Raw genomic sequence first — 23,490 nt, 5'->3', positions numbered from 1 at the left:
AAGGAGATGAATCATTAATGATCGTCGACTTTATTCAATTGTATTAACAGATTTGATGGATAATTAAAGAATGGCACATGGTAAAATGACATTGAAAGTTAATGGTTTAATTAATGAATCAATTCATTCATTAATAATGTAACTACATATTCTGAAACAATTGTAAGATTAATTCAGTTACTCTTACATTCTTGACATCGTCAATTTCTCATCCAAAAGGTATTTACATAATAACAATGGATCATGAATGTACACAATTTCTTCTTCTGAAAATAGATCCTCTTTAAAAAAAAGTCACCGATGGATTCTTAAACCTATAAAATACCATGCATCATGCATGAGCTGTTGGACCTACAGTTATATATGATACAAAAAATGTACAAAATTATGAAAACATTAATCAGCAAATTGGCTAAATGATTTTCAGCTACAAAAATTTTGACTAAAAAAAAAGTTTAAAAACGTATAAACATTTATAAAAATGTTTATTCTATATTATTGTTGAAAAATGTTTTGGCCAACAAGATGGCACAAAGTGCCTCATTGTCATTCATTGCTTCCATCACCACAATCTGAAAGCTGACATAAACAGTTGCCCTACTTATAAACACCCAAACACACACCTGTTAGTGTCTTTTTGTTTCCTTCCTGTGAGGCAGGTACAGTACATGCCTGTTTATAAAATAACAGAAACACTGTGGTGCTGGGAATGGCCTTGTGGCTAAGTTGGCTAAGGTGCAGCAGGGTTTGAAAAGGACCCATATCAGAGGATTCGTCTTTCAAGTCAGTTGGCTACTTCATTTTCATAGAACTTAGTCTGACACAAATATGTCATTGACAGTGACCTAAAACTGACTCAAGTGTTCGATCTGTATGGCTTATTTGGCGAGAGTATATCTGTTGCTGTAATTCAAACACAAATATCTCGGGATAAAAACGCTGGTTTCCCCATGATAACAAGTTAATTTCTTAAGAACTTTAGAAAATGGATGAAAATAAACCACTATCACATGAATACCAACATTCTCATCCCCAGATAACGAGATAAGTAAGTTGAGATTTCGCGAATACAACCACAATACTTGTTATCATGGGAAAATGGAGGTAAATAAAATCTATTGGTGCGTGTCCACTTAGGGCTTCCGCACAAATTAATCCTGCAGGATCAGAAGTTTATCATTAACATAGAGAAGATTCTTTTATTTTTCTTCTAGTTTTCTTTTATTCTCACTTTTTTTGGGTAGCCGTCAGGCATTTCAAGCTTTTTAACGTATTCTTTGGTGTAACCTGTGACAGTCAAAATGTATTGCTTTGTTTATAGCGGTCAAACACCATAATAGGTTGGGAAGTGCTGCTTTAAAATGAGTTTGAGTCTGAGGGCAAGCTTTCATTTTTCGCCAAGTGATAAAGAATATGAATCTCCTCCAGTTTGCCTGTGGTCACTAGGACATGATGCTATCAGGATATGAGGTCAAGTCGATCAGTTCAAGAGCTTTCTTCTCTGATTTGTTCAATGGAAGATCTTCTGCTGGAGTACACAAGGTGGAGACCCTCTGACAAAGAAAAATATAACTTTAACAAAAATACAAATAAACTGGTTCAAAGAAAGGTTGACTTATTTATGTTTACAACAGCTCACCTGCCGGAGTGTACCGGGGGTTTTGTACAGATTGTACAGCATCCAGAGAGGAACCATGAGTGTAGAGGAAAGAGTGAACCACCAGCCAAGAGCATAACCCCACCATGGATACTCAATGATATTGTTGAACTTCAGAGGAGTGTATTTGATCAAGGAGAAAACAAACGTTCCCTGGACACAAACACGGAGAAAGCTATTATTGTCATGGAAAGATAACTTACAAAACTGAAAAAGGATTTCCCTCAAAGACTGAAAAATTAAACCAGTATAAAATTTATGTTAATTTAATGTGTTCTTGTCAAAGAAAACTTAAAAAAGGGTAAATTACATTTTAAAAGGACGCAAATTAAGCTTCACACCTCAGTTCAATGTCAGCCAGCATTCTCCCAAAGTGGAAAGAAAAGCTGATGAATATCTTGTAGTGATGGCTAAAAGCTAGAGGTAGCTCTGAGGTCTAGTCAAGACTCAAGATTTTTTGTAAGCTATCAATGTTTTTCAGTTATTTACAGCAACTTGAGAATCAAGAATTGAGTTTGAATGAGTGAGAATGTCAGCTAATAGGCCTAGCTGAGCTACCTAAAGACAAAACAGAACACATTTATGGCAGTAAATGTAAAGCTAGACAACTGGTATTAATTTACATAAGAATCATGGTGGTGGAAGTCAGGCAGTAGTTGTGTGAGAGATGAGTTAGGCCTACATGGTGAAGGCCCCCTGCCAGCCGGCATGCTATGACGGCTGAACCTAGATAGGCCTATCTGCCTCGTGGTACAGCTTTAAAATGGTATAAAACTTATTTATTGGGAAAGATCTGTATGACGGAGGATTAGGGCCACGTTAAAACTTTAAAGTCGTAAATTTTGCAAGAAAAATAAAGTTGTAAATTCACGAGAATAAAGTCGTAAATTTACGAGATTAAAATCGTAAATTTACGAGTTCGAGACCAGCCTGCGCGAAAATTATGAAAGTAGAACTCTTAAAGTCTTTTCCTCTGCAGACAACTTCCTCCAAGTCAGTGTGGGTCTTTCTTCGGAAAAGCCACAGTTCCTTGAAGTATCTTTTCAGCTATTTGTGTCTGTTATCTGCCTGTTAAAGTGTCTCATGTGCAGAACCAGTCTGTGTCCTGGTCATCATTTTACAGATAAAGAAGGTCTTGCAAGTTGAAGTGAAAACTTCTCTTGAACTAACTGTTTTTACCGACTACACAAGGAAGTAGCCTATTTCCTTATTAGTGAAACCTTTAGGACAAGATGCTCCGTGTTTCTCATTTGAGAACAGGATGCTGCTGTTCTTCTGATGTAGACTAAAATAACGACTTTATTCTTTTATTCTTTAAAGACTTCAAGAGTTCTACTTTCATCATTTTTGCACAGGCTTGTCTCAAACTCGTTAATTTAGGAGATTAAACCATAGACTGTAAATATTACTGGACGAACCCTGACCCGTCTGTGACATAGGCAGAAAATGAGTCCAATCGACGGCCGCATCCATATTGGATTTGAAGTTTCAACCTAACTTCGGATCAACCTAGCCAAAGCAGTAAGGCGGAGGGATTAAACTTGTAAATTTACGCATTTATTCTCATAAATTTACGATTTGTTCTCGTAAATTTACAACTTTATTCTCGTAAATTATCGAAATTAAAAAATAATAATAATAATTAACATGGCCCTAATCCTCTGTCGTAGATCTGTCATGACATAGTAGGTTGTTAGAAGTGTTGATAGGCTACGTTAAGTGTCCTAATTGTTCTGTAAGATATATTAGCCTGCTTAAATATGAGCTGCAACAGACTCTAAAGATTCTATAGAGGAACTTTAAGGGTGGATGAAAAAATTTGGCAACATAGAATTTGTGTCTGCCATATTTCCAATTCTCCCGCGAGGTGCACGCAAACACCTGTTCTCCTGATGTAGCAGTTTTAGATGTCACCTTTACTCCGGCTACAAATCACTAGTTCAAACGAAACAATAGGAAACCGGAAATTCAGCGGGTTGCGCGGGATCTTGGCGCAAGGCGACCACAGAGAGGAGGCAGAGGAAAGTTACAGGAGTTATACCTACAGAAAATGCCCCTTTTAGCTAACACAAAATTCAGAAAATAACCACAGGGTCATTCTGGAAACTAACTATGTAGCCTCAAAATGTTTAGCTACGAGTGTGACTGAGGCTACAGCAGCAAGCAGCGCTAGAGTCTCAGCTACACAACATGGGCATTGCAGGTCGGCAACACTAACGAGAAGAAAAAACAAACAATTGTAAGAGGCAAGAAGACTAGACCTTGGCAGTGGACCTGTGGTAGACACTGAATAAACAACTAATAGCCTTTAAATGTGGAATACCAGAGGTGAAGTAAACTCCTTCACGGATGGCTAACTACATGAAGGTAAGACTCTTTCCGTCTTTGCACTGTGGTTGTTTAGTGTTTATTCATGTTCTCATAAAGACATTGTAACATGCACCGTGGCAGTGCCGAAGTTCTGAATTTCGTGCTTCATACACTGACCGTGTTTAATATTAATAAGGTAATAGTAACTTTATGTGAAGTTATTGTTTTGTTCCCTGTGAGCCATGCTCTTTTCATATTTAGGTTGAAGATACACATTGGCTATGCAGCTCTCTCTTTGTCTTCTGATGTAAATAGTGTGCAGACATAGTAGCCTACAAGGCTACGTGGTTGTGTGCAGTCCTCTTTCTGTTTTGGTGTAGCTATGGGATTCATATTTATGTCTTAATGATCAGCCAATGTATTTTTGCTTGATGTGCCTATTGTGGAGAAACTGTTATTGTAGCAACTTATACTGTGGTTGTCGGGTTGTGTTAATTCCTTTCCAGCATATGTGAGTGACTTTAAAGGTAATAGTGTCTGTTGTTTGAGTGTAGTTTAGTAATTTTGTGTTCTTTACATCAAGCTCTTTATGTTGTTAGTTGTGGTTGGATTTTAGTCTGAAAATAGGGCCAGTCTGTTGTAAATTCCCGGGTGTTTTTTGATCCAGATCTGTGATGTTAAAGTGGTAAATCCTTGCATATATCCTTGCTGGTGATACCAGTGAGCTTGTAGCAAATCTTCTCCCAACTAGCAAGGTCATCCTAGCTACCACAGCCAGTCTAAATAACTGATAACAGAAACAGTGCAATCCCGATTTGTGTTGTAGAAACCTCCGTCTTGAGGAAATACTTTGAATGACTAAACTTTTGCTATCAACACAGTAATAAACCTTTTTTAAAAGCATGATGGCATACAATATATGTTGAGCTGGATTTCACCTGCTTTAGTTTCACTGTGACATCCACTATATCACTGCATTCAATTTACAGAGGCACGTAGGCCTATCTACATTCACTAACTTCTGCTCATTCACAGCTTTTAACAGCCATGCAACGTATAAATATCAACCTTGTCACAGTGCCGCTGATTGTTTAGTTTAGCGGCTGCACCTGCAGAACACATGGTGAAGTGTTGTGAGTCACAGGCAGCTCAAGATGGTGAGCCTTTGTTTAATAAGAAGTTATTATCACAGGGATGGTCATAGACTAAATGTAGCTTTGAACATTGCAGGAAAGGTTGATAATGTATAAGTTACACAATTGCAAGCCACATGTTTATTTGTTAAGTTCATGAAGAAACGTGTTGCTCTCTCCACCTTTCTCCTCCTGTGTGTGTGTCAGCCATTAGCCCTTTTTCAGACTGCTTTTTTTTTGTGCAAAAGTGCAGTAACTAAGCTCAGCGATCATCACATCTTTGTACCTTCATAATGATTCCGCGACGGCGTAATATTGGTGTCCCAGTCTGTGAATTCACATTGCGTTTTGGCGTTGCTAAATATTTTGCACAGTTCCAATTATTTTATCCACTGAGTAAAGTTTGTCACTGTATAGAAACCAGTTTCCAATCTATCTGGTTTATTTTAGCTAGTCTTGATGTATCTGTCTGTAATGAATTTGGGAAGATTAATACTCCAGCAACTTCAAAGTTTTTGCTGCATAGAGTTGTGTTCACAACACACAACAAGCATAACTAAGGAGGGCTTGGCTTAGCTAATGGTCAATTGGCAGATAAACTCCCTGTGTGAACTTGCACCAAAACTCACCATGCATATGACTGGAGTGACATATTTCAAGCAATGCTTAATCACAGGAAAAGGCCTGTATCCAATCATGTCTTCTACGTTGTCATAAAACCGGTCCACACCTATTAAGTAGATGGAAACACAGTTGTGAGCCATTTCAGCATCGCATGAAGACCTCATGGAAACATCTCTTGTTCATTAACTTACCATAAACCCATCCAATACACACAGACTGCAGTGTGGCAAAGAGTAGAAGAGTCATCCCACTGCAGGCATAGTAGTCAAACAACTGGAAGATGTAAATTCCACCCTGTGCAATACACATAACCAGTTAGCTGTTATTATTGTCTTTACAGAAAAGAAAAAAGGTATTTAAAAAAAAAAAAGATCTTACATCTGTAACCATTGAAAGGCCAATGAAGAAACTAATGACACTGATAGCAAGTAGAAGGAGTTTGCGTCGATGGCCAACATGGAAGAAGGAAGGATTCGTGTCTGAAATTGCTGTTGTCATAGCTTCCAGACCTACAAACTATACAAACAGAAACTCAGGTTAGTGTTAGTAAGAGCACTTGAACCTCACATCAAATCCTATACATGACCACTAATTAATTCAGTTATTTAGAAATGTTTTGGAAATCCTTGAAATCTCTCAGCTAGTGTTCAATATATATTTTAGCACTAAGACACAAACAGGGATAGAAATACAACTTTCTGATAAAGGACTATACACATACAGTCTGCAAATTAAGGGAAAAAGACTAACAGCTAAAGACTATCTAACTTTTTCTTAGTCCATCATTTTATGATGATTCTCTAAATTCTTAATAAGAGTTCACTAACCTCACTGTCCAGTCCCAGCAGAATAATCATAACGAAAAATAATATTGACCAAATTTGGGGAAACGGCATCATGGTGACTGCTCGAGGGTATGCAATAAATGCCAAGCCAGGACCTTCAAGAGAAGATAACGTAGATAATACTAGGTCAGAAATTACACAAAAACAATTAATTCTAATTTGATGGTTATGAATTCAGGTACTAATTCTAAAAATGGCATTTCTCTATTCTCACCTGACTCTGCCACTTTAGATATGTCAGTGTGCTGCTCATATGCCATGAATCCAAGCACAGAGAAGATGGCGAAGCCAGCTACAAAGCTGGTGCCACTGTTCAGAAGGCACAAGTAAAAACAGTCCCTAAAAACAAAGAGACAAGATCCATTTTATACTTCATTATTTGTATTACACAATGAACGTTTTGCTTACTTTCTAGCCCTTTCTGCAGGGATTAAAGTTCTCAGTTGCTACGACGGATTTCCATTAATTTTCACAACTATAATATTTTTAGTCAGTGACAATCGGACTAAAAAAAGTTGAGCAAAATGTGGGTTAGTGACAGACCTTCACGTGCAAACTGCTGTCTTTAATATCAGGCATTTGTCTGAATCCTGTAACACAAGTGTAGTATGCGTTTGTGAGGCATTTCAATTTACAGTCAGAACTTTGATCTGCTACGTGCAGTCCGCTCGGCGTATAGGAGGCTTTTATTTTGGTGGCGAACATCAGCATGCACTGCCCATCATGTCTGGACTTGTCTTGCTTTGCTGTGCAACTTTACGGACCAAAGTAAAATACTGGAGAATGATAATCAGTAACGTGACAGAGTTTACCCTCAGTCAAGTTTTATTACCTGCAGGCTGGGCAAACAATCGCAGAGTGCTCCGCTATGGGACACACTCTGTTAGGAACGCGCATCAAGACAACAGGTAATTCAACACATTACCCACAGCCTGAGCAACGCGCAACATTTTAACTGGACCGTTTGATGACACAATTCTTACATGTCAAAGGCTATTAGCTTAACACGCTATTACTAGTTTACTTTTTTTTACAAATTAAGACTGAGTGGGTGAAAGTTATACATTACAATACATAAGTTCTGTACAAATTTAAAAAAGCATTCTTGTACTTTAAAAAAACACTTCTTACTCTACAGAATTTATAGAAAATCTTTAGTTTTCTGCTTGTTACTTTTCAGATTCAGATTTATAATGCAAAATAGGATGAATACACTATTTGTCAAAATATCTTTATTATATACCCTGGGAATTCACAAGGTATCCACCTATATGTAAATAAATAAATACATTTTTTTTTTACTCAAGTAGGATTAGCTCCAGCTGTAGCAGTGACAACAAAATGAGGGACACTCCAGACTTCAGTCTGATGCCTTTGTACTCTAACTTCTTTAAAGGTTCTATATGTAACTTTTTACATGTAGAAATCGTTTTTTTATCGCCCATTAATAAGCGAACGGTTAACTGATGTGAAAAAGTAGATGTTCATTGTCTGTGTTGCTTGTATAAAAAGTTTCCCTGGGTCGTATTTTACGCGAAAGCTCCAGGAAGTGACACTTTATGCACGTTCTCAACGTCCGCCTCACTCCACTTCACTTACAGAGATCAACAGAACAAACTCATCACACACTCCAGGTCTTCACCTCCACAGCCAGAGGCCACCTTCCACACACTTCTATCCGCCCTAAGAGCTCTCAAAGGCGGACAAACTCATCACACACTCCCGCTCTGCCGAGACTGTCGTTTGTAGGATGGAGAATGAATACAGACACACAGACTCCTTCACAGACTTTCACACGTGTATGACCTCCTCTGTAAACATGCTGGTAAATATCCAGTGTTTCGCCGATTATGATGATGCTTGTTTGTGTATTTACGAGCACGTATGACGAGTACGTGATGGAGAGCGAGCAACAGGTTACTGGTGCAGTTCACCTAACGGCCATGTGGCATCGCTACAAACGCAGTATTTTTAGTTACATATAGCCCCTTTAACTTGTTTGAGGTTATTTCTGTGTTGTTACTTTAGGCTGCTAAAGGTTAAGAACAGAATCGGCTTCTTATTCCACTGTCCCATTTAGTATCATAACACGATCTTCATTTCTCATGATCTTATCTCAAAATGCTCCAAAAAGCTTCCCTACCTTCAACTACTTAAGTATCTTGTAATACTTTCACTTCTTTAGAGTTGGCTAAAGAACACCTGCTGTGACTGTTAATGTATATAGGCATACAATGCGCTTAACTGTACCGTAGGTCACATTTGTTAAAAAGAAGAAAGGTCATATCTGTTAGCCTAGATCTTGAGCTTTCAAAAAAACAAAACATGTCAGTTTTATTCCTTCGACAGAAAACGCCTATTCAAATTGGTTATTTGCTACTTGTTTTATACGTTGAGAATTTTCAGTCAAAATTCTTTTTTTTGCTTTAATCCCTGTTTCTGTCATCTTGTCTTGAACTATGGTGCTTTTGAAAAACACTGGTTCCACAAAAGTTGCTCCCTATGCATTATTGTCTTTTTGTGTATCTACAGTGCCCCAAACTGAATAATGCAGAATAAATATACTAAACTTACTTGAAACAGTCATTGTTGTATTTATTGTAACTGCCGAGTGCAGTTAGACACCCAACGCAAAGAGCATAGGAATAAAATATTTGCGTTCCAGCATCCATCCATACCTGCAAGGGAAATAATTGAAATGTTTTCAATGAAATCTGCGTTTAAGGTGTGTTGCAACTCTGCAGACATTCTAGCAGGAACATTTGCAAAAGTTTAACGTAGCTACTGAGTAATGAGTAAATCCTGACATCAAGTCCACGTATGAGTTACTTTTTAATCTTCACAAAACTTTCCAAGAAAGAAGCTTGTGTTTTCACAGTATGACACAGTTGAAGAATTCCTCTAATCTGAATCGTTGAGTACTATATACAAAGGCAAATGCAATAATTAATCTGCACACCTAAAGCTGCTACAATTAAAACATATTTTATTAAGGTTTATTTTTAGGCTAAATTTATATCAACACCATGTGGTGATAAATTTAACTGAATGTTAATTGGACCAGCTTCTGGTGTGCAGACTCAGTCTTCCTATTGCCTCTAATCCGCTCATACCTGTGGATCAGTGAGGCGGGAGGGGTCTGGGTAGAGGTAGAACTTGATCCCATCTAAGGCCCCGGGCAATGTGAGTCCTCGGACAAGCAACACTGCCAGCATCAGATAGGGAAATGTGGCAGTAAAGTAAACTACCTGTAGAGGCACAATGGTTAGGGTTTATTTGTTGTCAGAATGAAAGTTGGCAGAATCCTATGAAACTCCTTAACTGCAATTCAACAACATATATCTTGACTATTGGTAATTTGACACAAATATAGAATCAAAATGTACTAGAGATGCACGATCCACTTTTTTCAGTTCCGATATGATTCCGATACTAATGTATCGATACCAGCATTGCACTGTGCTGGCTTCACATAAAAACGTGAAGCAGTAACAGCTGTCAGGATCGACATGTGTTTTTCCCTCTAAATTAATTTAGTTTTTGCAACAAACAACTGTAATCAGCTCGATTTATCCATGCACGCGCCCAGACACAAACACAAGTAGTACGCCTCGTGTTTTGAAAAAGTTCCCCTCGATATTCCATTATTTCTAGGAGTTTAGCACAGCATCAGCAGCAGTCGTACATTAACATTATTAAAACAAAGCCATGAGAAGCTTCACCTCAATCGGTGCATTTACAATAGGGGTGTACGAACAGTGGACCTCCTCTCTCTCTCTAAAGCTGATGGGATTCTGCTCTCTTGGTTTTTCTGTGTCTTATCTCTCCGCAGGAGTTGAGAGGGAAGTATTTTTTAGACGGGAGTTTTGTTATGTTGCATGGAGCCATGAGGTTCTCCCGCACGCTCTCTCTCCCCTGCTCTCTCTCTCACTCGTGCACACAGCAATTTTATGACTGAATGAAAAATGTAATTAATACAGGTCGGAAATATACTTGGGCAGCCCGCGCAGTTTTCGTCCATCTGTGGGAAAAACTGGTGTTGTCTTATTCCTAATGCATAGTCCTTTGTCAAGATTACTTTTATGGGGTTTTAACCTTTTATTTGATGGTAAAGCTGAAGGGAGACAGAAAATGTGGGGGATGAAATGCATCAAATAGCGACAGGCCAGGAGTACAAACTTGTGACCAGTGCAAAGAAGACCTTGCATCTGTGCATAGGGCATCTGCTCTACTGACTGTGCTAAATCAACTGCAAGAATTCATCAATAATCCATAGTAATTGAACAATTCAAGAGTTGCTGTACTTTTCAAGCAATATAAAAATGTCTTGTCCTACCTTCCCAGTGGACTTTACTCCTTTCCAAACACAAAAGTAACAGATGACCCAGGACAACAGAAGACACAAAGCCAACTCCCATCGTATATGGCCAAACTCCTGGATGTTTCCTGTCATATTCAGAACTCTTCTCCTACACATACAATTTGGTTGTTAGTCAGAGAACTCACTTTTAGAGTTCATTGTCATCTTTAAATATAATGACGTGTCATACTCACTCCCAAAATTCTCTGACTGGGGAAGTTGCATTTGCAGGTACCGTCCAGTTGACATAATTAGCTGTTCGATCGAACTCCACACAGGTCTCTGTTGCAAAGGGGTACAGGATGTTTTAAAAAGGGCATTTCAGGAAGTCAGTCTTACCTACAGCACTCCCATTATAGTAGCTAGTATGTTATGTTGTGTATGTATTTCCCTTAAAGATTTAATGGAGGACAATAGCTTAGTCTTTTGTTGTCAATAGGACATTACATTTTTTAAATTCATTTTTAAACTAACTTGTAGTATCTGGTTGAAGAACAGTTTTCAAGCTCACCTTCAATCTCAGATAAGGACATATCAAATATAGTTTGGAAGCCAATTATGGTCCCATACATGAATTAAGCAAAGGGGATATCTGATCTGGAAAAATAAAAACTTCCAACACATTGGAAGTTTTCAAACACAACTTTGAAATACAAATGTACACATTTTAACAGATTTTTAACTAAGGGAGAAAACAATTGATGTAACTTAGATGTATTTTTGTGGGAATTGTACCATTTCAGTGACTAGCTAACATTCACAGTTTAAATATGTCTACAATTTAGGTTAAAAAAGTTTCTAGCAGCTGAAATTGCACTCTATATCCACCAAACCTATTTAATGTAAAAAATAATATAGTGTAATATAATAAAGTAATATAGTGATTTATAAAAAATGTGCAAATTTTATAAGAGATCTTGTTTATTTCTAATTATGTTAGTTCAGTCAGATCATGTACTGGAACATACTTGTGTTCCAGCTATTTCCGCAACTTCCCCAGGGCACTTCAGAGTTGAAGGAGAAGAAGAGATACAAGAAAGCCCAGGCCAGTATGATCACATAATAGATACTGGAGTATAATACAACCACTTGATTGCCATAACCAATCCCTGAAACAAGCAAACACACAAATTAGCAAGTTATAAATCAAACATTTGCAGGTTGTGTTGTAATTTAACTGCTTGATGGCTTGAACTATGAGAACGATAAACTTCAAATTAGTAACTCATTTGCCTACATTTGATTGCTCACAGAAGGCAATAACAAATACAAGCCAGCTCAAAGACAAAATCACTTTTAATCATAACTGCTTAACAAGACTTGCACAGTTTTTTTCACTGAAATGATCTGCCGAAACTGGATCAGTCTTTATCTTTTAACTTTAAAGGTGTCTGTCTGTCTGTCTGGTATGTCTAATGAAAAAAATCGAGATTCTTCTCTTCTAAGATTTAAAATCCATTCATAAATTCAGCCAGTCTCACAGATGACTGGAATAGATCCTGAAGTATGTACTAATTCATAAATCGACTTTGAACCCATGGATCAATGAATCCAGAATCATTTTAAATCGAAAATCGATTCTGAATCGAATCGCGACCCCAAGAATCGAAATTGAATCAAATCGTGAGACACCCATTCCCAGCCCTACTCATTATTATCGCAGACAGCTTCACTGCTGTCACTCCAGTAAGCACGCTAACTACACTTGTATAGTACAAATGGACACAGATTTTATAATACAAAAACTAGTATGGTACTAGTACGGTGCAGAATATTGTAATAATGACTTCTTACTATCTGTTGCATCACTCACTCTTCAACTTCATTTTCTGCTTATTGAGCCCAGCCATCAATTTTAGACAGTCTCTCTCCCATCTCTCTGCAAGACTTGACTAACCTAGAGGTCAGCATGACTCCTTCCTCTAGCCCAGTCAACATCTTAACAACTTCTCTACTCAAGAATGTCATTCCAGTAAAAGGTCCTTCAGGTTTCATGATATTGTGGTAGTGTTCTGAGAGCTTACCTTCAAAAAGGGGACAAATCTTCCTCCAGCAGGTTATACTTCCCTGTTTAGTGTACTGGCCCAGTGATATCTCCATAAAAAACAGGGGGATGCCACATGTGAAGAGGAAGACAATATAAGGAATGAAGAACACCCCTTTGGGAAAAAGAAGAAATACATTTATGATGAGTATATAATGCTACTTGCAGCTTATTTAGTTTTTACTTTATCTACTTCATCTATTCTTTATGCATGTGGCTTTCAGACTGCAGTGAACTGATTTATTTTAGCTGATGTAACTTTACAGTTGTTTGTAATGTTATGCATAGCCAACATTTGCACAACAAGATTTGACCACAAGAGGCTGGTATCACAAAACATGGCAGAACCTTTTCATTGTAGTACCATGGCCCGTCACGAGCTCAAAGAGTTGCAAAGGATGATGAACTTCACCACACATAAGCTGGTGGTTGGTGTGGTAACCTGATGGAACAGTCACCTGGAATTGCTGAAACACTGGCTTTGAACAGGAAGGAAGGCCTGTAATGGCCTTCGAGTCAATATTTAATGTAACCATATTTTTGAATAATGACCCAGTTAGAAATTGTCTTGTGACTTAATACAATTTTACAGCATTAATTCTCTGAGAATCTCTTTCATATAAAAAAATGTATTGTAACCAAAATCGAATCCAATCAAATCTAAGCAGAATGTAAATTGGAATGTAATTGATCCCGGCATCAGTGGCATACCAGCCTTATTTATGCGTCATGTTACACTGATTTTCTCTTGTTCAATTTTACCACACCATCATTCAAACATTTGATTGCTTTTTGTTTTTATTTGAGAGATATGACAGTAATTAGAGTCCAATTCAATCACAAACAACTGCACTAAAAGGTCAAATTGGACTGTTTGCTGAGTAGGTGGTAACTGCGCCACAGTATTTATGATGTAACTCGCAAACTTTCCAGTGATCAGGACAACAATTCTGACTCTGTATGACTTAAAATAAATGATCTATAAATAAAGTATACATTTTATTTTTAGATTATTAGTTATTTTACAAATATAATTCTGGATGAAATCAACCCCAGCACAAACACACACTTTGCCCACATGTGTGAAGACGGTCTGAGTCGCAACACAGGACAGGTGTAGGATCCATTTTTTCCCCCTTTTTTTCCTTTTATTTCTTTATTTTTAAACCTGGAGAAGTTGCACTCACTGGCTCATCTCAGGGAGAAAGCTTTGTTATAAACTGTGAAAGTTGTATCACATCTGTAAAAACTCGCCTGCATAAGTGTCCCCTTCCCATACAGCTCAACATCTAGGCCTTCATGTGGACAGAATTGAGTTCTATCAGGTTAAGAGCTCACAGTGCACTGCACAGGAGAGAGAGCAGATGCTGGTTGCTCAACTCCACACTCAGAAGGCAAAACAAAAGCAAACCACACAGTCCAGACCAGCATTATGGCTGTTTTTGCGCTTGAATATCATTTACTCAATGTGTTTTGTGAATTTGACCTTGAGACGGAGCAAGAACAGGTGCAATTGATGTGCAATTCATGGAGCGTTAGAAACTCCCCCAAAAGGGTTCAAATGCAATATCTCAACATTTTTTCCTATTGATGTCAATTTCTATCTCAGTTTTAGTTTTTTTTTCCCCCACATTTTTTCCCAGTGTTCTCCAGTCATTTTAAAAAAAAAAAAACCTCACCTCCTCCGTTTTTGTAGCAAAGGTAAGGAAACCTCCACACATTTCCCAGACCTATAATTTGTCCTGCAACAGCCAAGAGGAACTCAATTTTGCTGGACCACTGTCCTCTGGTCAGGGTGATTGGTGCAGGACGGGCCACATCAGCATCTGGCCTGAACTTGACCTCGCCACTGTAAGGTTGATCCATTGCACTGTAATAAGAGAGAAGGGTTTTAAAAATTCAATTCTTTAAAAAAAAGGGTTCAACAGGAATATGATGAGTAGATTAATTCAGAAGCAGATACTGTATTCCAGTGATAGATTCACTAGGGATCACAATAATTATGATCAAAATATGGATACATTTATGGTTCTATTTGTGGATTTAGGTTGCAGGAGGAAATGGAAAGAGCATGTTCTCAGTAATCTGTGTCTAGTACAGGACTTTTCAGTTTCAAGCAAACAACATAATCACTAACCACAGTGTGAATATTGACATGATTTAATCACTGTATATTAATTTTCCAAATCTGCACAAAGAATGTAGTCTAGCCTTATTAGGTCAACAGTGGGTCAGTACTGCATGGTTTTCAGGCTAATTCTTCTATCAATGTTGCTATTGTGTGGCTGATTTGAATTTGGTGTGGGAGTGAAACTGGACTGAAAAGTATGTGTGCTTCTTCAAATCATTACTGCTTCCTCAACACATGCTTTTGAGTCATTGTGACTTGCCTGTCATATAGAAGCATGCGGTAGCTTTTGTTTTCTTCCTGTCTAACACTTGGTTAACATTAGTTAACTGGTTGGGATTAGGCAAAGAAGACAACTCAGTTACAGTAAGGGGGAAGAAACATAATGGTGTAGGTTGCAACGATACTACACCATTTAGCTTTATAATTAAATTCAATCCCTGTCTCCTGGTGAATGTCCTGCTTTTTGTTTGGCCCATTTTTTGCCTAAAATGTCCATCTATTCTTCTCATTATAGTATTACTCTTTCACTCTTTTACTCTTTTCAGCGTTACGTGTGACTTTCTGTTCAGCTTTCTGTTTTCGCCCAACTGAATATACTGGGTAGGAAATTAATTAACGGTACACAAACATATGACATCTTCTGCCACGGCTTCAGCTATAGTACACACCAAGCCAGATTTCAGCAAATATAACAGTTTTATGGCAGCTACGGTAATTCTCTAGGAACATATTACACCGAAAGCAAAAGTACAACAAATACAGAACAGTCTGCTACACCTGCAACGTGTCAGTCAAGAAAAGTTATGTCTGGATGTACTTCGAAAAGACGACCTTATTGTGCAGTGCAAGATCTGTGGCGTTAAACGGGTATGTATAAATGTATAAGTTATGTTGTCATTACTGAAGCGGGGAGACAGAGCTATCAGTGGTTGAAAGAATTACCAGAACAAATGTTCAGTTTATGCTGTGTTTGCAATAGACACCCCTACTCTTCAGACTCAAGCCAGGCCCCTGTGTCTTGCTTGCTGATGGTAAGTTAAAGTGACAGGGGTTAGGCCCAAAAGTTGGCAACAACTTCAGTCTTGAAGAAGTTTTCTAGTTTTCCAGCATAACCAAAAAAAGAAGAACTGGTTTTAAATGTCTCCAGGCCTAAACCGTTAATTCTAAGTAGCACAAACACCTTTAATTGTGAATGCACTTGAGCATGAGTCATTAACTGTAGAATTGTTTGTTTGCTACATGAGGATCCTTTTTTGTGTTTACCAGCAGCCAATATGCTCACTGTCACAGCTAATGAACCAGGAATTGCTCTTAGTCTTGACTAGTTTTAGTCAGTGTTTACAAGCTGCACAATGGTGTTAGTGATGGCTGCTGGTGCCAATTGATAATTACAATAATTGATGCAGCCAGGGTCTGCAGGGTCAATATGAACACCCGCCAAGCGCCAAAAGCGATTGATTGTTTGTGTGGCAAGAACATTTCTGAGTGCTATCTTCCACATGGCTGTAAATGTTGGGGCTGCAACTGATGATTATTTTGATTATCAATTCTTGAATTCTTGTATTAATCGATTAACCGGATGAAAGAAATTAGGGCTGTCAAACATCTAATTTCTTAAATCGTGATTTAAACGCTTTATTTCAATGGTTATTTGCGATTAATAACATTTTTTAATCGAACATTTGAAATTCCATTTGTAGTGGCAATTTCTTCTTGTGTGTCATATAAAAATTGTCACTTGTGTCATAGGAGCCAACCTGTTCGTTCCTGATGCGTGTCCACTTTAATATACTCACAGATCCGTTGTTTCACTTGATTTCTTATTTTATTCATAATTCCACTTGTATCCAGAACAGATCCAAAATGAATATATCAAAACTCAAAACAAAAGGTCACGATCAAAAAACATTTGCTGCTTGGCTCCTAAACCTCCACCACCGTCCACAAACAAAACGATCTTCCTTTTTTCTCTCCACCTGTGCATCGCACCCAAATTAATTAACTCGGCTCCACCTTAACTCGGCTCCACCCATAACACAAAATACCTGCCAAAATATGCCCAAATAAATCCATTATTCACCATAATAGTTTCCATGTCAAATCAAGTACTTCTCATAAATTAATACTTATTTCTTACAACACAAAAAATATACTCTATTAACACAAACTTAAACCATACTTCTGAAACTAAAGTTATCATGATTAAAATGGCCTCCACACATTTCGCATTTAAAAATAAAAAATTCTATGGTATTAATTTCAGCTCGCTTTCATTTAAAGCTACAGACACAGAAACAGCCTGGTCTGAGTAGGGCTGAAATAGAGGGGTTTATAGGCATGCTAAATTACAGGATCAGATCGGAAAGTTTCTTCACAGACATGTTTTGGGGCGCTCTTAACACTTAATACTAACACTTAAAGGAAAATTAGGAATTCTGATAGTTGTATAATTGAAGAGAGGACAAATCCAACATTAAGAACTAACTAACAGTTAAAGCAAAGATGTTGAATTACATTAAGCCTGGGGGGTCTGGGGATCCTTCCCCTGGACATTTTGAGCAGCAAACACTGTAATTCTTGTATTGTGGTGTATTTTTGTGCATCAATTTGACAAAAACTGTTTTTTGTACCATTATTTTTTGAAAAGGGGAAATGATACCTCATATAATACATTTGTGGTACTTCCTGCATGGATGTCACAATCAAAAATTAGCCAGATTTGTAATTCACATAATTCACTTAATTATACTTCAGTTTAAAGCCTTTTTTGGTGCAAGTTTCTCCTAGACGTGCCTTTTTAAAAACCATCCCAAGGACTGGAAAACAGTTTTTAAAATGTCAAGCTGATTCCATGACTTGTTGATCTTGACTCTGTAATTATGAACTGTTTGTCTCTCTATGTTATTTGTGTCAATAACGAGTTTTACCTTGTTTTTCCCCCGTACATTATCAAAGTTTTTCTTCTATGGTATTCATTGCTTTTACGTGACATCAAACTTTAATGGAACCGCCCACCTGCAGGCCAAGAAAGGCTCTGTACACTACTGAGAAGTTACTGGTCTCAGTTGCCCCCTACGTGTTTTTATCTGTTTTATTTTGACATTTTTCAAATGAAATACAGTTGTTGTTTAATGTGATACACTAACCGACGAGGAGACGAGCCCAAGTTTTGCTTCTACAGAATTTAATCCGAGAAAAAACAAAACAGAAACAAGGACATTTGTGGATTAATAGACCCTCCGCGGCCCCTGTGAAGGGAAACATCGGACTTCTCCTCATCCTGACATCAATTATAGTGTTGACTAAATCTAAATATACCTGCTGTTAACTCAAATTACTGAATTAATATTAACATTTATTTGCCTTTAAATATTTATTTTTGGGCTTTTTGTGCCTTTTAATGTAGAGAAAGGACAGCGGATAGAGTCGGAAATCAGGGTGTGAGGGAGTGGGGAATGACATGCGGGAAGGGAATGACATGCGGGAATGGAGCCACATGCGGGATTCGTACCTGGGCCGCCTGCTTGGAGGAGCAAGGCCTCTATACATGGGGCGCGCGCACTAACCACTGCGCCACCAGCGCCCCAATATTAACATTTATACTTATTATTATAGCCATCTCTGACGAAAGGGAAAGAGTGAGATAGCAGTTAGAAATGATAAATTAACCTGGTGCTATACTTGGAAAACTATGTCAGGTAGCAGTAGGAAATAAGGTGGCATGTATGACTTACATGGATGCAAACTACCTTCAGTAATAAGGTCTGTCTGGCTTTTCAAAAGATTAAGGTAGATAGGGTACATATGAGGTGATATTGTTTGAGTTCTGCAAGGCAAGGAAGTTCTTTGTGGTCCGAGGTAACAGGATTCAGATGAACATGCAGTCCTCAGAAGGAAAGGTGAGGAGAATCAGGTTAGAAGATGTAGTTCTGCCTGTCCACGCAGCCAAGGTTCTGCAGATCAGGAAGTACAGGATCTAGTCAAACTAGGTGATGTTGAGTCTCTGCGCTTGATTACAGTGCAGAGATAAGATTTATTTTTGAAGGAAAGTAAAACAAAACACCGGCACCAGCACCAACATTTCAGTTGGTTATCATTCTGCTCTTATCAAGTTTAGTGTTCCTACACATTCAACCTTCCTGTTTCTGTTCACAACAGAAATTCTACATCTGGGCGTGAGATTTAAACCAAAAAAAAAAAAAAAAAAAGACGGCACCACATTTCAGTTTATGACATAACTGTCGCATTTATCATCTGTTCATTCCTTCACTGTAAATTGTTGTCCAAAATTATTTTCATGACACTACACCTCTCCTGGGTGAAGTTATTGAATATTTATGTATCATATCAAGTTCCCCAGCGCGGAGGACGGCTCGTTTTGAGGAAAATACGAATGTAGCTTGCAGTCTATCTTGTTGTGATTGCAGAGAGGTGTCGGTTTTGTAAAAGCAAGCCGAATCTGTGAATACATTTCTAACTTTACCGAAGTTATCCCTTGCGCCGAAACTGATGACAAGACTTTAACATCTGTTTTAAATGTCTTTCTGAGACAATATAACGGTGACGGTGCGCAAGCAAAGCAGTTACGTCCTTGTAATTAAGTCCAAGGTTAAAATATAGCCCAAATAAGTCATGTACTGTAATTTTTATCACAAGAACACAGAAGGCTAAGACTGGCTGGTTTCCGTTGTGCACCTGATATCTGGTGCGCACGAGAAACCTTTCTTGTGAGCACCAGAAACTTTCTCGTGGGCACACAAAACTTTCACGTGAGCATGTGAAACTTTCTCGTGAGCACGAGAAAATTTTCACGCGAGCACCGGTTAGTTTCTGGTGCGCACGAGAAACATATATTTTTATGGGCAGAAAAAATAAAAATATAGGTAGGCTGTTTTCACGGTCCCTCACGGACATAGGCGCAGGGACCGTGAAAACAGTCACCAAATACAACTGGTCCCTTTAGGGACATAGGCAGACACATGTTGTCACACCAGTACTAAGCAAATTTAAAGATGAAGAGAGGACGAGTTGAAGTCAATCTTTAGGGATTCAGTATCTCAAGGAGTCTCCTACAGAAACAGATACCTCTTAATGTACGAGGCTATCCATCACATACACAAATGTTTTTTCCACTTGTCTGGTAAAGAGAAACTGTCCACTGCATAATGACCACAACCACACTTCTTACAATGAGGAAGTCTGTCTTTTTTCCAACTGACACTGCAGAACATGAAGAACAAATATAGCCTTGGGCCCAGAAAGTATTTTCCCAGACATCTAGCTTTAAGTATCATACGGTCAATTAATACACTGTTTTGTTTAGGTCTACATCAATGATTTGGGATACTTTCTGAGGAATTAAAGTTTTTCCTTTTTTTTGTACGTGTGATCTAAACATATCCAAGAGTATGAGTCAGAGAGGCCGAGAAAACAGTCACCAAATACAACCGGTCATGACATAATCACTGCTAAAGCCAGACATTGAAAAAAAAAAACATGATTTGATTTTTTGGGAGGAAAATGGTTTTAAAAAACATCTGAAAATATTTTGTCTTGAAGATACGAGTGGAAAAGTTATCAGTGCACAGGAATGTCATACATGGTAGCACAGGCTGACTAGAGAGAAGTTTGATTTAGACTCACTGTTAACTATGTAAAACCTAATTTGGTCTAATCTAATCTGGTCATCACTTAACCCTTAGGAACCTGGTAAAAAGTTACAACATGCAGGAGCATTACTGGCTAGTGTTTAAATATGTGAGATGCTAGCTGCTGCCAACAAGGTGAGGCTTTTTCTTTTCTTTTAAAAAAATATCTCAGATAAAACGTTTACTGCTCATTACAATGATAAACCAACCATCTCAGACCAAGTCTCTAATAAATGTTATTTGTACGTTAAACTTCTAATTTCCTGCTGTTTAATCATCTAAAAAACGTTCATACTGGAAAAGAATAAAGGATTTAAACAATGAAATCCCTTTTAGGCATGTATGCATGCAGCAAGCATGGAATATATTATACATCAGTCCAATTTTGTCAAAGTAACCTTTTCAAAGAGCTTGTTATTATGAAATCGCTTCAAACATTTGCATGATTAGCTTATAAGGAAAGATATTTGTTTAAAATAAAATGAGCTTCTAGCAGCAGTGGTCACAGAGCAGCCTGAGGTGTTACACTAAACAGGGGAAATAGCTGCTCTCGCTGCAGCGTAGCCTGTAACCTTTGGCCTACATAATAGAGCTACAAGCGCCAAGCACAAGTGCAACCACAAAAGCCCAGCTGTCACTGAATCACTACGATACCATTTGTATCTTTGACAAGAAATTAGACCACAGCAGTGTACACTTTGAATTTGTCGAAAGGTCAAGCATAAAGACAGAAAAAAAACTTCTGATGACTTCAAGGGAAAGGGAAAGAGTACCTGAGAAGGGTTGCTTCAGTAGTCTGTGCTTCTATATTATGCTTCCATTTAGCCCTAGTAGGGACTCATCGGATGCCTTTTTGGGAAAATAGATTTCTAGATCCCCCAGTCTCCTCAGGACAAGTGTTCTTTCCAGCTCTGACTGTGAGTGAGCCCATGAGTGGAGGTCTGAAAGAGCTGTGTTTGTGTGACAATGAGCGAGAGAGAGAACGCAAGAGGAACAGGGGGAGGGGGCGGGGACGATGTGTGTTTCTGAATGAGCAACTTAAGGCGGGCCCACGTTTGAGGAGGCCACATGGTCTCACAGTAAAGCGGAAGGGATTTGCATAACGGCAAGGCGAGCAGCATGGCTTTGTGGGCGGGTAGGTCGCCAGAACAGTATGTACAGCAAACTTGAACTGATTATGATTAACAAAGAATGTGAATATTCCTTCCACCAGCAGGTTGACAATAATTTGCTTTAACTTAATCGTCTCCATTTGACTGTATTTCCATACAGTCCAGTGTTTCCCCTACCATTATATTAGGGGGGAGGTCCGTCCCCCCCAAAGGCTCATCTGGATCAGCTGTGTGATTGCCTTGGTGATGGTAATTGCTGTTTTAAGTGCTGGGTGACTGAGCTGATTTCTAATATTTACTGACAATTTCCCCGGGTGGTTTTCAAGTTGAGTTTCCCCGTATGCAAGCAACCGATTACACTGCATGAGAGATGTTCATAATTTATATAATTCCTACTTAAACTTCAAACAAAAAATAGTAATAGACAGTTTTTTCTCAGGTCACATGTAAGATTAGATTAATTAGTAAAAGTACACTATTAAAAAATAGACAAATATGACATTTAATAACAACTCTTCAGCTAATTACCCATATTATGAAAATTTGCCCTGAGGGATTGATGAAGTCAATCTAAGCGTTATATTCATTTTATTAATAATAGTTATGCTACCATGATTATTTCTCAGACTGAAACCTCTTATCGTTGCATGCCTAAATGTGGCATCCTAAGTGAGGCTTTTTACATAAAACCTGAGAGATTTGAAGAACATGTCTTAAACTGCACAGCTGGTGACCCAAGCTGACATTTTGTGTCCCTCCCTCTGTGTCAGTAAATGTCCTCGACACCCTGGGGGCCTACACTCACTGTCGCCCAACTCAACAGTGTGTTACTTTTAGGGATGTTAATGATTAATCGATTAATTGCTGTTAAGAATTTTACTTATTAAAAATGTATTAACCGACAAGCTGTTTACAATTTTACCGGCAGTCACATGTAATACCATTTTATACCTTTGCAACTTAGAAAATGACTGTTATTATTAATTAATTAATGTTTCAAGTAACTACTGTGCTGCTTAAATGGTTTCAATAAAACACACACTGAGAAAAAGACGTGCATTTTATAGCTCATTAATGATTAATCGATAATTGATCTTTAAGGTGTTCATCTATTGATAAGAAAAATCACTGAAATTGGCAACCCTAGTTACTGTCAATGAGTTTGGTAAAATATCACATATTTATGCAGTATTTGGTTCTCTAAAGATTGCATTCAGTCTGGGTGATTGTTTCCTTGTCGTCTTGTCTTCATTTATTGTATTGATTCAGTACTATTTTTTGTTGCCTATTACATAATTGCCGAAGTCTTAATTCAAGTCAAGTGTTAAAGCAGTAACAGAATTGTCTCGGGTACACAAACAAAGTTTTTGTACATTCCCTGTGGATTCATGCATAGACTCGTTTCTGTAAAACAATGGTACTTGTGCCAGATCGAATTGTTCTAATCTGTTCTTCTAAATCAGATTCTGTGTTTACTCACCATTTGTCTCCCTCTAAGGCACATTGATATTCTTGTCCCTCTGACTTTGTATGGTCTTGCATCTTGAAATCTTCAGTTCTGTGCCAAAGCCTTTTCGAAGTATCTCTGAGAGAAGAGCTTGTAATAAGTGTTCAAGACGAATGAAG

General features: G+C 38.0%; 1 protein-coding gene across 2 annotated transcripts; it reads right to left on the bottom strand.

The window, feature by feature from the left end:
* Positions 1 to 11: 11 nt before the first annotated feature.
* slc6a22.1 (solute carrier family 6 member 22, tandem duplicate 1) lies at positions 12 to 23,490 on the bottom strand. 2 transcript variants are annotated; one of them, XM_065954792.1, is made up of 15 exons: positions 23,345 to 23,490; positions 14,653 to 14,843; positions 12,954 to 13,088; positions 11,898 to 12,038; positions 11,124 to 11,211; positions 10,906 to 11,038; positions 9,683 to 9,817; positions 9,144 to 9,247; positions 6,784 to 6,908; positions 6,552 to 6,664; positions 6,103 to 6,240; positions 5,916 to 6,018; positions 5,730 to 5,830; positions 1,640 to 1,810; positions 12 to 1,553 (listed from the first exon to the last, which is right to left on the bottom strand). In XM_065954792.1, exons 1-15 carry the CDS (start codon positions 23,404 to 23,406, stop codon positions 1,443 to 1,445), a joined length of 1,851 nt encoding a protein of 616 aa, XP_065810864.1. In that variant the 5' UTR covers positions 23,407 to 23,490; the 3' UTR covers positions 12 to 1,442. The 2 variants fall into 2 exon arrangements, with proteins under 2 accessions (XP_065810864.1, XP_020507496.1); XM_020651840.3 differs by lacking the exon at positions 23,345 to 23,490 and adding an exon at positions 21,526 to 21,729.

This window comes from Labrus bergylta, chromosome 5 (assembly GCF_963930695.1).
Source record: "Labrus bergylta chromosome 5, fLabBer1.1, whole genome shotgun sequence".
Lineage (NCBI taxonomy): Eukaryota > Metazoa > Chordata > Actinopteri > Labriformes > Labridae > Labrus > Labrus bergylta.
This window is presented reverse-complemented; position numbering and strand designations above follow the sequence as displayed.

Bases quoted from the DNA above. Each gene is read 5' to 3' on its own strand.
- slc6a22.1 (XM_065954792.1), bottom strand. From the start codon at position 23,406: ATGCAAGACCATACAAAGTCAGAGGGACAAGAATATCAATGTGCCTTA. The intron at 6,909-9,143 runs GTAAGTTTAGTA...CTTTGTTTTTAG, and splicing joins TACAACAATGACTGTTTCAA to GGACTGTTTTTACTTGTGCC. The intron at 6,665-6,783 runs GTGAGAATAGAG...CTTCTCTTGAAG, and splicing joins ATCTAAAGTGGCAGAGTCAG to GTCCTGGCTTGGCATTTATT.